This window comes from Culex pipiens, chromosome 2 (genome assembly GCF_016801865.2).
Source record: "Culex pipiens pallens isolate TS chromosome 2, TS_CPP_V2, whole genome shotgun sequence".
NCBI classification, from domain to species: Eukaryota; Metazoa; Arthropoda; class Insecta; order Diptera; family Culicidae; genus Culex; species Culex pipiens.
The window spans coordinates 5,158,688-5,175,414 of NC_068938.1; the positions used below are offsets into that span (position 1 = coordinate 5,158,688).

Sequence of the window (16,727 nt, forward strand, 5' to 3'; positions counted from 1 at the left end):
TCCTACTTGACAGCTCGTTCCAAGAGAACCATAGTTGATCCATCAAAAAATGTTGTCTTGTCAATTTTATTTGCTTAAATTGTTAAAAAAATTTATCAGAAGCGGGTTTTAATCGCGTTTTTACCACTTCACATAACAATTTACATAGGGCTTTAGGACCCCAAATTTCCAAACCAAAACAGTTTTAGGCTGCAAATAATTGAATAAAAAATATTTTTTCCAAAGTACAAAAATGGAAAGAGTTGTACCGCCCCTTGGTCACGAGATATCGAAAAAATGGAGCTCGGATTCGTGATTAGGGTCAAAAATTAATCTTTAGGACAAAGTTTCGCGCAAATCGAAGAGGGGTCGGGGCAACTTCTGTGTAAGTTGGTGGAGAATTACCCACTTATTAGTCCGAACTCAACTTTAAAAACTAGAAATAATCGCTTTCTAAGCCAGTTTTCTAAAAAACATCACATTGCTGCCAGATTTCTATTTTTCTAATTTAATATTTTAAAAATCTGGAAATCAAGGTAAATACCTATGATCGTTTTACGAATCCCCCACAGAACTGTCCGGCCCCCAACTCGTTGACTCCAAGTTCTTGCAAAATCTAGCCTCCAATCGATATATATGTGTGTATGTGTGACTTCCATTTTGCTCTCACTCTCTCGCTCCGTTTCCACTTCGCTTTTCGAAGGTAATTTAACTTTCAAAATTGCTTTAACCTACAATCGGGGGTTGGCAGAAAAAAAAAGAAGTTTTCTGCTGCTGAGCCAGAGTTAAGCCTCGCTCGGCACGTGAGCGAACTGAGCTGAGCTGAGCGAGTGGCGATTTTTTTTTGCTGCTGCAAATCGACTTGAGGCTTAATGGTTCTGCTGCCAACCAACAGTCGTGTGACCTGCTTCTTAAGGCTTAAGGCCGCTCGGGTCCACCACGCGTGGTCGGTTGGGTGGTTGCACCTTAAAAAAGATTCGAGATTTAAAATTTTCGAATTTGAAATTTCTGAAAATTTAATTATTTTGACAACATTTTATTTCACAATTTTTTATGATAACTTTGCAATAAATTTTCAACTGTGTTGGAGAGTTCAGAAGCTGATTGATGAAGTTGCTGAAGCCTGCTGGCCCGGTTCTACGGATCCGGGGAGGGCTACTTAAGGGGGGTGAGGTATCGTTGAACTCACGCTGCTTGGGCGACCGACGACGACGACGACTACTCGTGAGTGCACCTCTCTCTCGCTACAGAGTAGCAGCTACGGCAGCCTAATAGCATTCCATTGATCTGTACGAGAGTTGTATAATAAAAAGTCCTTAACCCTATTTTGGGTCCCCTGTGCGAGCGTGTGCGGCGTGGAAGTTGTTGAGAGTTGTTGTGAGTGGATAGGCAGTTGTTCTGAAAGTACTACAGTGAAATTCAATTTAATTTTGAATCGTATGAATATCTGTTAACCTATTTTTTTTGAAATTGATTTCTGTAAATGCTTCAGTTTCATCAAGGTATGATAGATTTGATCTTCCTGAACACGCTCCAATCGACAGAACTGAACTTTAGTGAATTATCTGTCAATAGATAAAATTCTAAATTTCGGGGTTTGAATGCTATGGGTTCATTATAAGCAACCATGCGCACCCCCTTTATTTTGGTTATCTTACAGATAAACATGGGTGCGCATGGTTGTTTAAGATGATTCCGTACCATTTATTTTTGAAATTTACAATTTTAGTTACTTGCAGGGAATTCACTAAAATTCAATTCTATTGTCATTCTGCGTGTATCCTCCAGAGCAAGCAGCAGTTAAGTGCTCAGTGCTCTAGAAGTTTTTTCGAATTTTCCGCCGCAATCGACCGTGATTACCCGCGAGTTTGCTCCACCAGCATGCCGAAGGCCGGCCGTGGCCGTGGCAGTTCGAGTGCGGCCTCGAAAAACCCGCGAAGTTCGTCTACCGGCCGAGTGCAAAAAGGTAAACAAAACAACGCCGCCGCGTCGTCCGCCATCGCGCAGGGGAGCGTGTGCGCTGATGGTTTCAATCCGGAGTTATTGCACGCTAATTACCGTGTCCAGGATCGCAGCCCTATAAGAAGCAGACTCCGCTCAGGTACTTCCGGCAATCTGTCGACCGGTGGCGCATCAACATCCGCCAACATTCCCACCAGTAACAAGTTCGCGAGGCTGAGTGACGAGGAAACCAACAACAACAACACCGACGGTAGCAGCACTACCGACGACGACGACGATGATAGACGTGCACGCAAAAAAGGTAGTACGACAAAAAAAGATAATTCTCCGAAGGAACGGCGACCACCTCCAATTTTTGTTTTGGATACGTTGGCGGACGATGTTGACGAGTTGCTGGAAGGCCTCCAATATAGTCTGAAAATTGGAAAATCGAAAGTACAAGTGATTACTTTCAACAAAAAGAATTTCGACCTGGTGGTGAAAGAACTGAAGTGTAGCAACTTCAAGTTCTACACATTCGATCCAGTTGAGAAGACCGCGGTTAAGGTAGTCCTGCAGGGCTACCAAGACCGCCCAATCGCCGACCTGAAGGAACACCTCTCGGGTGCCGGAATAACGCCACGGGAGATAAAAGTGCTCTCGCGCAAGACAACAGTCACAGGTACGCACACTCTGTACCTGTTGTACTTCGACCGCGGCACCGTCAAAATCCAAGACCTGCGACGGACTAAGGCGTTGGACGGTTTTTGGGTAAACTGGCGGTTTTACTCCAAAAACCCAATGGACGTAGCGCAATGCCACCGTTGCCAGAAGTTCGGCCACGGCTCGCGGAACTGCAACCTCCCGCCCCGCTGCGTGAAGTGCGGTGAAACACACCTCTCGGAGAAGTGTGCACTGCCGTGCAAGGCGGACTTGGGGGACAAGGCAGAGCACACCAAGGCGCGCATCAAGTGCGCCAACTGTGACGGCAACCATACCGGTAATTACCGCGGATGCGTCGCGCGCAAGGCGTACCTCGAGGAGCAGGAAAAGAGGAAGAAGAAAGCAGCTGCATCCCACCCTTCTCAGCGGAATACGAGCGCAACCGTTCCTGCAGCTGGACAGCGTACGGTTCCAGCGGACAACTCAGCGTTCCCTCCTGGATGGGGGCGATCGTTCGCCAGCGTGGTCGCTGCCGGTAGCGGCGATGCGGCCCAGCAAGAAGTAACCGGAGAAGATCTTTTCACCTTGCCGGAGTTTTTTGCTCTAGCGGGTGAGATGATGACGCGGTTCCGGACCTGCCGTAACAAGGCGGAGCAATTTCTGGCCCTCGGGGAGCTAATGATTAAGCACATCTACAATAGATAAAAAATACTGTGATCTAGTTTAACCTTTTTCTATTTCTATCCCCTTTCCTTTGCAATTTCAGTATGTTTTTTTTCTATTTTTTCTTACTTGTGGTAATCTCTTAGTCATAAGCAATAATCGTTCCAAAATGGATTGAGATTTAACACACAGCTGCAAGGAACTCCAAAACTCTGTTATGTACTGCGAATGAACTAATTGTAACATGATTATTCACTAATAAAACCGAATTGAATTGAATTGAATCAATTCTATTGATTGGAGCGTGTTAAGGAAGCCCAAATCTATAATACCTTGAAAAACTGAAGCGTTTACTGACATCAACTTAAAAATTTCGAATTATGTTATTGAACTAAATGTTTGCATAAATCTCATTGCACATCCAGTTCAACCTTCTTTTCAACCGTCCAAAACACCAGCAGCAGCAACTCAGTGGGACAGGTGATTCGCCGCCCAGCACATTCGTTCCCAGTTCCCAGCACAAGAAAAACTGTGCCTCTTGGCCAGTTTGCGACGACGACGAAGGAGATCGGCCAGATTAAATGAATTAACGGTGAAAAAATATTTGCTGTCATGTCATGCGGCCCGCAGGCTATGCCTCTTTCACTCTGTCCTTCTGGTGTCGTTCTGAACCGTGGAGTTGAGAGCTGGTTCGAGCTCTTGATATTTAGCTCGTTTTCTTGTCACTGACCGGCAGACTTTTTTCAGTTTGTGTTTTTGTGAATTTTATTTTGCTGTTTTGCAACTTTTTTTCAAAACTATCTTTACTTAACGGCGCACATCAATAACAGATTTTGCACCCAGATTTTTGTTACAGGCATTATAGTATCTACATAATTTTTGATTCATCTCCTAAAGTACTGTTTACAACATAGTTTACAACAAAGTTAGACTTTTTTTGCAATCAGATTGTTTCGGAATTGGGTCAATAAGTTTGACAATTTTGGAATAAAAAGACAACAACTTTTTTGGTTGATGTGCATCTTCAATACCACATTTTTAATTTCAAAAATGTCAAAATTAAGTTTTCCTTTTTGAACAGAGTTTTTTTTTGTAGTTTTTATATTCTTTAATGTTAATTGTTTAAAGGGACCATTTTGCCATAATTTTATTATTTTTACATTTTCTTCGAACGAAACTGGCGTTTCGGAATCGAAAAAAAAGAGAAGAGCAAAAGCCGATGATCTTCTCACCTTTCCTCGGTCCTTGCGAAAGTGCAGCTTCGCGAAAACGTGGTCATTCTCCGGTCCCGGCAACCAAGTTGATTAGCGCGAGGAATTTCAGGAATGCGTCCCCTCATTATGTGGTGGTCGCTTTTGGATGTCCTCCTGCTGAAAAAGATGCGAGACAAAGCGATAAAGTATGCAAATTAGTGTTATTTTCGTCCAGATATGAATAACTTTAAGTCTCCATAACTACTCTACAATCAACGCTACTTTTTTGTTTTCTTTAGCAATCTTCACAACTTTGAATGTTTAAACTTAAATCCAAAATTTTAAGTGACTCTACAAAATTTATGTTTACAAAACATAACCCTTCTTCTAAAAATCTTTACTCTACACAAGATTTCTCTCCACTTTTTATTCTTAAAAAAGTTTCCTCAATCCATTTTGTCTAATGTTTTACCAACTTTACTCTGCACAACTTTAATTTTTACTCTGCACATCTTTTTCTATAATAAATTAATTCTCCTCAACATTAATTCCAGCAGCTGAAACTCTCCACAATTATGTTCAACGCACTCTACAAACCGTATTTCTTGACGAGCATGTTTTCCGCTGACAAGCATATTTACGTCATCGAACTCTACACGAAGCTCCATAACATAACTCTACACTACACAACTATTTCTAAATACTTCTGAATGTGTTGAGTTTTACAGAGTAACGTAATAAAATGTTGTGTAGAGTTAGCTGACGTTCTTTAAACCCAGGAAAAGAAAATTTTTGTGACGAGGAAATTAGTGTAGAGTTAGTAGAGATCATGGCAAAAAACTCTCCAAATTTGTAAAGTCATAAAAAAATTCGCCAAAACTTAAAAAAAAATCTATTTTTTTAAAGTTGACACAAAGCTTCTTCCCGATCCCCGTTGGCACGCCCAAAACGCCAACCATTCCCAACTCTACACACATTTGATTTACATCATCAAAATTTAAACGAGGTTCCATTACATAACTCTACACTACACAACTACTTCTAAATACTTCTGTGTAGAGTTTTACAAAGTAACGTAATGAAAAGTTGTGTAGAGTTAGATGACGTTCCTTAAACCTTTAGGCCTGAATTTAAAAAAAAAATATTTTTTTATCTGATGGTTGGAACTTGGATGGGAAAATGATTTTGAGGACCATACGAAAATTATAGGCTGTTTTCAAATTTTTGATTTTTGGGTCATATATAACCCATCAGGCCTGACAGTTTAAAGTGAGAAAAAGAAAATTTTTGTGGGGAGGATTGTTGTGTAGAGTTTAGTAGAGATCATTGTAATAAAACTCATCTAAAAATATATTTTAGATTTAGGTCAAACATTCAATATTACGTCCTTTTGAAATGTTAGTCTTGATTTAAAAAAAATGAAAATATTGTTTTCGGAAAGATCGGAAAATTTCAGGAATGCTTCATATTTTAGTAGTAGTACTTATTGATTGCTAATTCGATTTTACTTCGAAAAGTGATGTTTAAAAAATTTTGCGACCAATATTCCGATTTTTCGAAAAAATCAGTATTGATTCAAAAATTCATAACTCGGTCAAAGATTATTTGCATACTCTGGAAATTTCTGAAAAGTTGGCATTTGATGTCCCCTCTAGCATATCAAAAAATGAAAAAATATAAATTGTGTTTTTTGTAAATCAAGTTTTAGTGACAAAAAGTTCAATTAAAAATCATCCTTTTTTTACCGTGTATCATTTTTTTTCAGTGTAGTACTTATTCATACCTACATCTTTGCCGGAAACACCAAATCGATTTAAAAATTCCTTCAAAAGATACAGATTTTTGAATTTTCATACTGCCAAATTTGTATGGAAATTATATGGACAAACTAATGATGCAAAATGGCTTCTTTTGGCATACCGAAGGCACGATAAAAGTTTCAGCCGCATAAAAAAAAATACAAAAAAAAAATCGAATGATCGAAATCTTAGAGAATTGCTCAACTACTTCTACACTGCTTCTTAATAGTGTAGAGTTTTGTCTTAATTAAAAGTTGTGTAGAGTTAGATGACGTACTTGAAAGTTGTGGAAAGGGAATTTTTGTGACACCACGAGTTGTGTAGAGTTTGGTAGAGATCTTTGTAATAAAACTCTCCTAATATTTTAAGTGTTCACAATTTTGTAAAACCTTTTAAAAATCTATGTTTTCCAAGTCGACACCTCCAAAGCTTCTTCCCGATCCCCGTTGGCACGCCCAAAACTCCAACCATTCCCAACTCTACACACAGTTAATGACAACAAACCAGCGCGAAGCTCGCGAGACATTGAACTTTGTTGGATCGATAGCTGCTATTGGGGGGCGAAGCCCCTCTCTCCACAAATGGGCCTACAGGGGTTTGGTATGGCGCTTATTTGCATACCCCCCCCCCTCCCTCCTTCTCCCCCTACTCTACACAACCAAGTTCGGCATTGACGGTCGGTGGCCTCGGCTGCGCCGGCAAGGTGATTGATTATGCTGGAATGTAACCTGATAGAAGTTTCCCGTTTATGTTACAGACATTAAGTTTGATGGGGCCTAGACGAGTTATGATGGGTGTTGTTGTTTGTTGGGGTGGCTTGGCCCGCTTCTGATTGACGCTGATCGTGTGTGTAGAACATTTTTGGAATAGCGAAGGAGCGATAAAATTATTCATAGCTGATGGTGGTTCGATGAACTGGTTTGGGAGGAATTGATACTTTCCAAAGCATAAAAAGACGATTTTAAAAAAATTGCTTAGTTGTGTAGAGTTCAATAGTTTGACTGTAGAGAAAAAGTTTGTAGAGTAGATAAATGTAGAGTAGTGTCAGAGTCAGATTCAAAGTCAGAGCTAGAGCCTGAGCCAGAGTCAGAGCCAGAGTCAGAGTTAGAGACAGAGTCAGAGTCAGAGTTAGAGTTAGAGTTAGAGTTAGAGTTAGTGTTAGAGTTAGAGTTAGAGTTAGAGTTAGAGTTAGAGTTAGAGTTAGAGTTAGAGTCAGAGTCAGAGTCAGAGTCAGAGTTAGAGTTAGAGTAAGAGCTAGTGTTAGTGTTAGAGTTATAGTTAGAGTTAGAGTTAGAGTTAGAGTTAGAGCTAGAGTTAAAGTTAGAGTTAGAGTTAGAGTCAGAGTCAGAGTCAGAGTCAGAGTCAGAGTCAGAGTCAGAGTCAGAGTCAGAGTCAGAGTCAGAGTCAGAGTCAGAGTCAGAGTCAGAGTCAGAGTCAGAGTCAGAGTCAGAGTCAGAGTCAGAGTCAGAGTCAGAGTCAGAGTCAGAGTCAGAGTCAGAGTCAGAGTCAGAGTCAGAGTCAGAGTCAGAGTCAGAGTCAGAGTCAGAGTCAGAGTTAGAGTCAGAGTCAGAGTCAGAGTCAGAGTTAGAGTTAGAGTTAGAGTCAGAGTTAGAGTCAGAGTCAGAGTCAGAGTCAGAGTCAGAGTCAGAGACAGAGTCAGAGTCAGAGTCAGAGTCAGAGTCAGAGTCAGAGTCAGAGTCAGAGTCAGAGTCAGAGTCAGAGTCAGAGTCAGAGTCAGAGTCAGAGTCAGAGTCAGAGTCAGAGTCAGAGTCAGAGTCAGAGTCAGAGTCAGAGTCAGAGTCAGAGTCAGAGTCAGAGTCAGAGTCAGAGTCAGAGTCAGAGTCAGAGTCAGAGTCAGAGTCAGAGTCAGAGTCAGAGTCAGAGTCAGAGTCAGAGTCAGAATCAGAATCAGAGTCAGAATCAGAGTCAGAGTCAGAGTCAGAGTCAGAGTCAAAGTCAGAGTCAGAGTCTGAGTCTGAGTCTGAGTCTGAGTCAGGATCAGAGTCAAAGTCAGAGTCAGAGTCAGAGCCAGAGTTAGAGTCAGAGTCAAAGTCAGAGTCAGAGTTAGAATCAGAGTCAGAGTCAGAATGTCAGAATCAGAGTCAGAGTCAGAGTCAGAGTCAGAGTCAGAGTCAGAGCCAGAGTTAGAGTTGGAGTCAGAGACAGTTGTGTAGAGTACATATGGGTAAAGAAGAGTAGCAAACATTCACAAACCCAAGCTTTCACAAATGATTCACCCAATAAATCAACCCGGAAACTGCCCAGCTCAAAAGAAGAGCTCATCTATGACACACACCGGTTTTGCCCCTGTGCAACCGTTTAGTCTACCCCCCCCCCCTCGCCCCTCTCCCTCTACACACCCCAAACCATCCAATTAGTGGCCGCAACTCTGCGTCCCTCCACTTTTTATCCAATTTCATTAGCTCGTCGGTGTCGGGTTATTTTCTCCCGATGTGCATATTAATCTGCATAATATCTGCATAAATACCGTGTCCCGACCGTCCGTCCGTCCGCTTTGTCAAACCCCCAAGGGGCGGGGTGCTGAACCGGCCGGAGGAAGTGAGAAATTGGACCAGATTTGCTTGGCCGGCAGTATCCGACCCGCAGCGTAAAGCTGACCACCGCGACCACTTGTTACTAGTTTGTTAGGGGACACGGAAAAAAAAGTTTGGAGAAAAAAAATGTTGGGATTCGAACACGAGCCTACTGGTTGGAAGGCGCGACGCCTACCACAATGCTACCGTAGCTTGCCTAAAAACAATCGCAGTAAGCTTAGATATTCGCTCCGTGTCCCGCTTGAATCCATCGAATCAAGTGAAATAAAATACTGCCGGGTGTCACCTCTCCCGATCTTCCCCTTCTACCACCGATTCCTCCCCGTAGTTCGCGGTCATTCGCACGACTCTGTGCCATTTCTAGCGTATGTTTCTTCGTCGTGCCGTTTCCGCGAGGAGTGGCTGTGCCAAGTTTCGCGCCACTCTTCGTCGGCTTCTTGTGCCTTCTACCGCCGACCGCCAAGTGTATTTGTGTGTACGTTCTTCGTGAATTGGATTGGATTTCAAGGCCGAGGTAACGGTCTGGTGAGTCAACTGGCCGCGCCGGCACAAACTCAACTCTCCCATGCTGGGTGAAATCGCCTAGCTCCTAGAGTGCGGTGAGAATCGGTTTGCCGAAAACAACGACAACAAAAAAACACGCTTTTCGCATCGCTAATCGAACCCTTCGTAGAAAGTTGACCTTTGGGGCGCAGCTAATCGCTCGCTTCCGATCGCGGGGCGTCCCTAATCATCCGAGTTGGCGCGATTACTAACAAAGAGAGAGAGACGAGTGTAATCGCGTGCTCACATGTGCTAGCAATCGTAGTAGGCGCGGTAGTGGTGGTGCTGGTCACACTTTGATTACGGCCTCAAGCTGGTGGTGTGGTGGTCGTAGTAGGTGTTGGATTTGGGGGTAGAGAAAGTTGAGCCGCCTTCCGCCATTGCTGTGTGGATTGTGGATTGTGTGTGCTTGTGTGGTGATTTATAAGAGGAGAGTATCATCATCGTAGTAAGCTGCGCCTCGTTTGACCTTGAACTTTCCGGCATTGTTGTGAGTTATTACTTTGTGTTGGATTCGTGTTTGATGTGTTGTGAGTAATTGCGGCTTTGCTTCTTGCTTTGAGATTACACAGAAAGGTTGCGGGGAACGTTTGGTTTGGTTTTGAGTGAATTGACAATACTTGAGTAATTACATTTGTTGCTGCATTCCCTATGTCTTTGTTTCACCATACAAGTTTTTATACAATTTTGCATGACATATGTACACGAAATACTGAAAAAAAAAAGCATTTTGTTATTTAATGGGGTTGAAGAACTCGAATTCAATGTTAAAGAGAGGACAATGAAAAAAAAGAAAAAAATTGTTCGTGATCAAGTCTGGACTGTACTAGAAAAAAAGGCTGTTATGATAAGACTTGAAAAACTTCAACTGTCTTGTTTCTTTTTCTTCAATTCGCTTTATTTCAGCAACCAGAGGTTAAATTTTCAACAAAATTAATCATTGACACTATTAAAAAAATACAAACAGCTGGTATTTTACAGTTAAGTATAAATAAACTTTAATGGCTTTTGGCTATATGGGACCATCCACAAACCACGTGGACACTTGAGGGGGGGGGGGGGGATATGGCGATTGTTCACGATCCATACAAAAAAGATTTTTTTTGTATGGACAATTGTCCAAGAAGGGGGGGTGGGGGGGGGGGGGGGGTTGATACGTATTCTTAAAAAAGTGTCTACGTGGTTTATGGATGGTTCCTATGTTGAAAACAGTGCATAATATTTTTTTCGAGTAAATTTTCAATTTTTCGAAAAAAAATTTCAACTCAATTTAAAATGCAAACATTTTATGAGTGGTTCTTTAGAAAAAAAAGATTTTATTTTTTTTTAAAACCCTTTTCTGACCATAAAGTCATTATAATTTTGAGAGTTTTTCCATTCTTTCAAACATGAGCAGTTTTTTGAAAAATAATGTTGACTTGTAAAAAATTTTGGAAGCTTATTTTTATTTTTAAAACAACCTATTCGTGATTGTCATTGTATTTTTGTGAATTTTTCCATTCATTTAAATATGAGCGGTTCTTTTAAAAATAGTACGACTTCTGAAATATTTTTTACACTTTTATTTTACTTTTGAAAAAATAACCTATTCTTGAGTGTCGTTATATTTTTGCGAGTTTTTCCATTCTTTCAAACATGATCAGCTCCTTAAAAAAATATGTGACTTCTAAAAAAAATTGTTTAAAAAAACTACCTTTTTTTTATTGTTATAATATTTATGTGAAATTTTCCATTCTTTCAAATACAAGCAGTTTATGAAAAAAAAAGTTCGACATATAAAATATTTTTTAACTTATTGTTTTTATTTTTTTAAACCTTTTCTTGACTGTCGTAATGTATTTGTGATTTTTTCCATTCTTTCAAATATGAGCGGTTCTTTTTAAAAATACTCTTCTAAAATATTTCGTATGTTTTTAATATATTTATTCAAAAAAATAATGGTTACCATGAAATAAAAAAGTCTTGCTTCTTAAATATTGTTGCATGTTTTCTATCCATTTTCAATCTATCCTTCATAGTCACATTAGATCCTGACATCATGAATATGTACAGTCCAGACTCGATTATCCGAAGCCTCGATTTTTCGAAGTTTCTATTATCCGAAGTTCAAGAACATAACATAAATTCGTTTTTTTTATTTTCTTTTTTTGACATCAAATTCGAGTTCTACGACCCCATTTTAGTTAAAATTTAAATGGTTAATTGCCTATAAAATTAAAAAAATGCTTTTTTCAATATTTCATCACATCCTTTTTGGCCGCCATCTTGGAATTAAAAATCCTAAGTCACTTTAGAGTATTTTAGGGGTCATACTGAAGCTCAACAATCAAAAATAAGACATAGATTATTTTTATGATTCGATTATCCGAGATGAAATTTGGCCAAGGCCTTCGGATAATCGAGTCTGGACTGTATATACAGTATACACTCAAAAAAATGAGTTCGCGTAAACGTGAACAGAGTTAATGCTAACGAGAACCAGGAAGAAAACTGTTCACTTTCATGGTGCAATGCACTATAAAAGTTGAACAGTTTTCTTCCTGGTTCCCGGTGGCATGAACTCTGTTCACGTTTACGCGAACTCATTTGTTTTGAGTGTATAAAAAAGTTGATCGTATTTATTTATATTTTTAAAGATAACCGGTTAACCCCCCCCCCCCCCTCCCCTTTTCAAAAAATCTCCATCAGTCCGGGGGCAAGTTTTTATTCAGAAGACCTCTGAATTTTAAAGAATATCGTCGCTTGTGTGCTATCTTGTGACACGTCTGCTGTAAAAAGATGGGACGTGTCACAAGATAGCACACAACCGACGATATAGAGGTTGAATTAATGAAAACCGTTTAAAACAGCTTTCCATAGCTGCATTTCAATATTTATACGTTAAGGTTAACATCAAACTTTTCTTTCGTGAAAAAAAAAATCGACTTTTTGTCCATTCGTCCATGTGTCAATTCGACCTATTGACATTCGACCTTTTGTCATACTTTCTACAAAAACGTCTTCTTTAAATCGCTAATAACTCGTCAGGGTTAGTTTTTTTTTTAATTTTTTTTTCAGTCCTCTGAATTTTAAATAATATAGAAGTGAAATTAATGAAAACTGTTCAAAACAGCTTTCCATAGTTGCATTTCGATATTTATACGTTAAGTATAGCATCAAACTTTTCTTTTGTTAAAAAAATATTCAAAAAAATCGACTTTTTGTTCATTTGACCATTTGTCACTTCGACCTTTTTTCCATTCGACCTTATTTCTTTCGACCTTTTGTCATACACTCTACAAAAACGTCTTCTTTAAATCGCTAATAACTCGTCAGGGTTAACTCGGATCTTTTTGCGGTCTTCGACAAAGTTGTAGGTCATAAAGTTTAACTCAAGAATCTTACACTTCACAATAATCCAACACATTTAACGTCCCTTTTTGGAGGAATTTTTAAATTTTTGCTTTTCTTCAAACATTTTTGCGGCTTTTCCCATATAAACATCAACGATAAAAGACGACCCTTATACCGATTTGGCCCAAAATTGGCACAGTAACTTATTTTTACCTGAAGAATCGAACCAGGGGATATCTCTTAAGATTTTTTTTCTTGTCACTTTAATCAACAGAAGGTTAACAAATAAACTGGCTGTATTTTGGAAGTGACAGCTGTTTGTTTTCAGCACAGCACGGTGTCATGAACATACTCGTTTTACAGGTAACTTTATTCGGCTAGAAAGCCTCATGCAAAACTCACAAAAATGTACTACAAAGATTTTAGTATTTTTAATACGAATGAATAACGCTCCAAAATGTTTACAAAATAATCCCGAAAACTTATTTGGAAATGGTGCAGGTGATTATGTTACACATGACCAATATGACAAAGAACTTTGCAAAAAGCTAGTAGAAGTGTAAGTTTAAGGTTGATAATTGTTTTTTTTTATTGTTAGTTATTGTTCGTAACAAGATTGTCAGATGTTGGTTTTTGTTTTACATCTTGAAGCAGTCATTAGTTATTATAGAAAAGATTTCTCGATGCCAAGAACTCCGTCATTTGATTGCATCGCAATTTTCTTCGAATCACCTCCGCCAATCAGTCATCTTAAGGAGGAAAAACAATCGAACCATCAGTGCTCAGATCCCAATTATACCGGTAACTATACGGTTGAACCCGGCCAACGACCACGTCTTCTCCGGTAAAGTTTGTTCTCCTTCTTCAATAGCGAGACAGATAGAGGGAGTAGGTGTCATTACCGGCGGCTACAGACGTCTTGTCTGGTTGGTTGGTGCCCAATAATTACTCATCTTCAATGTCAATTACAGCGCACACGAAGAACAGCGCTTGTTCGCCCACGTCGTTCGTTGTCCTTTTGCCCCGTTCTGGAAGCTTTGGGCGACCTCTTGCATAAGCGTGTCGAGGGACGACCACGTACCGAACTGGCAGGAGTGTGGGGACTAATCAGCAGAAAATCTCCAGAACTGCGAGCAAATCAAGTTCGTCATTACGAACGTTTTATTCGTTGCGATATTGGCGATGAATCTTGTGAACCACCCACACTGCCACGTGCGATGAGTTCTGTTTTGCGAAAAAAAGTAATTCTCAGTTTGTTTTGTTACAACACTTTTAAGCGACCTCCACAAAGTCGAGGGGGACGACGGGCAAATCAACAATAAAAACGTTTTCGAGCGGTGATGATGATGATATGGAAGCAATTTCTGAGCTGATGTGCTTTTTTTTGTGTGAGCTGTGATATATTGTGGCGCGTGGGTGCGTCCATGTGTCATCGCGCGAAAACCGCGAGACGACCTCTAAGACACAAGGAGACTTGCTCTCGAAGCGTCCTCCTCCAAAGTCAACTCTGATGCAAGAGCAGACAACAATGGGTTGTTTGCCGGGGAAAAAAGGAATTGGAAATATTACCCCTTTGAAGATTGAAATCGTTCTTTAACTAAAAAAAATTGTTTGAAGAGTTAATACAAGTTTATTATTTTTGAATTCCCATTTAAAAGAAATCGACTCTTGTGTCCATTTGTCCATTCGACTTTTTGACGTTCGACCTTTTGTCCATTCGACCTTATTTCTTTCGACCTTTTGTCATACACTCTACAAAAACGTCTTCTTTAAATCGCTAATAACTCGTCAGGGTTAACTCGGATCGTTTTGCGGTCTTCGACAAAGGTCTATGGCATAACATTTTGCTCAAGAATCTCACACTTCACAATGGCCCAACACATTTAACGCCATCTTTTGGAGAAATTTTGAAAATTTTGCTTTTCCTCAAACGTTTTTGCGGTTTTACCCATACAAACAAGTTGGTGTGAGTTTGTCAAACTAACTATTAAACAAAAATTATTGTAACGTTTCTTTCTTTCTTTCCAGATATCCTTCCATGCCGACAGACATGTAGCGCCCAGGGTTGCATAATCTCCTGTTATTAGCACTGGTAAGTTTAAATACACAAACAAAAGTAACCTACAATTACCTTGCGAAGGTTTCGTCTCGAAGAAATTCGCCCCTCCTCACCCAGGAACCTTTAGCCTACTTGGATAACCTTTTCCACTCAAGCACAACCCCCTACATGACTCCTCCGCGCCTACTTCGACCCTGTCATCCCTGCTGCCCCAGAGCAGCCAACTCTTCGCGGTCGTCGTCCATTGTTCAAAGTTCGCGCTGGATGGTGCTCTTGACTCGGTTGCCCCCCATGTAGACCTCGCCACTTCTTCTCGCGTGCTGCTGCTTCGGCCGATTAACGGTTTCCGTACTTCGCGTCTCCCGCTACTTCTACACTCCACCTCGCCAAGAGCTTGCGCTCACGTCGACGACCTTTCCCCATCATCGTTCTTCTTTTTGTCTTGCTGCTGGCGTTCTGCCCCATTCAGCGCCGCGGCTCCACACCAATACCATCGCAGTCGTCGTCGCGTCGCTGGTGGTGGTCAGCCATTTATGTTGCCGCGGACGACCCCCTCGCGCCTGCTACCACCTGTGTCTAGTCTTTGCGTCACCGCGGACGATCGAACGACATAGTAGGCTGGACGTCGCTGCCGGTTTTTGCGTTGGTGTGTGTTTTTTTGTAATAAAAAGTATCGTTTTATAATCCGCTTGGCCTTGTTCGGGTTGGAAAATGTCAAAAAAGCACGCTGCATGTGTCATCGTGTGGTGGTGTTCATAGGGAAAACCACCATGTTTTGTCAGCTGATGAATCGCCACTTTAATGGACCTCGACACATCTCGGACGTTGTTGTGGCACACCTCTCTTCTTGAACGCCTTGAACGGAAGAAGGTGGCCTACTCGGATTCACGCTTTGTTCGTGCGATGTTTTCACACCTCGCGTAACCTGCTTGGATGTGTTCTGTACTCAACGGTGTTTCTGGTCATCCTTTGACGCCTACTTGGAACGACTCCATGATTTGAGTTCCTTCAAGATATCTGCAAATTGTGGTCTACAACACCAAAGGTCGCCAAGATATCGTGTGACTCGAGTCGCAGTCAGTCAAGTTCACCGCAAATATCGGTTGAGAGTGAAAGAGAAGAAAGACCTCACTCTTAACCCAACTCTCACACACCTTGCAGTAGAAAAAAGTCTTGCGGTTTTCCCTGAGGTTTGCTTTCTCGCCAGGAACGGTGGACATTTCCTGAAGACGGCGATTTGGTTCCTCTCGCTGGTCGTTTCTTGGTGTTTGTGTAAGAACATGCAACACGTTTCGGTACGGATTTTGTCAGTCATGGTAGAATCTGTAGAGCAAAGTGGCAGGTTTGGCCGTATTTATCCTGGAGTAAAACGCTGAGTTTCTACGAAACTGGAGATCTTTATTAACCGCGTGCAAACTAAACGAACTTGTTGTTGTTCCGAAGCTTTGACAGCTGCACGCAGTGAGGCACGAAAAGGAGTTCGGCGAATCAGGTCGAATCGATAGTGTCAACAGGGTTGTCCGTCTGTTCAGAATCGGTGTTACTGAGAGTAATCCAAGTATCCACAGGAAATAAATTGGTTACTTTGGCAATCATTTGACGCTTGAAGCCTAAGTTGATAGAGATTCCGATTTCACCAGTTCAAGCAGTGTTGCCAAGATTTAGAGTTTTCGATACAACCAATTAGAAAATAGAGAATTACTTTTGAAAAGAGTTCTAATTAGAAAAAGAAATATTGTGCAAAAACCCTATCAAAAAACATAGTCCAGAATTACATCAGAACTTCCCGAAAGTACAAACCTGTCAACTGGATAGCCATTTCAATTATCGCCCCTCCTCCTCGTGTTAGCATGCTCTCGGATTAAAAATTGTTTTGTCCATTTCCGCAAAATTTACTCTCAAACAGTCCGTGTACCGCGGCATCTCTTCCCTTTTTCCTTTGCAGTGTGTTTGTTGTTTATCGCTCACCAACACACACACGCACACGCTCGAAACTAAT

At 40.9% G+C, this 16,727-nt stretch overlaps 2 protein-coding genes across 6 annotated transcripts in view; both read left to right on the plus strand.

Moving 5' to 3' along the window:
• LOC120417832 (uncharacterized) overlaps window positions 1-3,827 on the plus strand; it is a 73,401-nt gene extending 69,574 nt beyond the window's left edge. The window contains exon 6 of the mRNA XM_039580052.1: window positions 3,672-3,827. Coding sequence (XP_039435986.1) covers window positions 3,672-3,827 — 156 coding nt within the window. The remainder of the gene's footprint in view (window positions 1-3,671) is intronic.
• The window catches only part of LOC120417376 (nuclear hormone receptor FTZ-F1 beta), a 40,231-nt gene that overhangs the window by 17,072 nt on the left and 6,432 nt on the right, over window positions 1-16,727 (plus strand). For 4 of the 5 annotated variants that reach the window (XM_039579397.2, XM_039579428.2, XM_039579437.2 and 1 more), the window contains exon 2: window positions 14,698-14,761. The gene's annotated coding sequence lies outside the window, so the exon portion shown is untranslated. Of the gene's footprint in view, window positions 1-9,768; window positions 9,827-14,697; window positions 14,762-16,727 lie in introns of those variants that run through there. The other variant, XM_039579403.2, reaches the window with a different exon arrangement.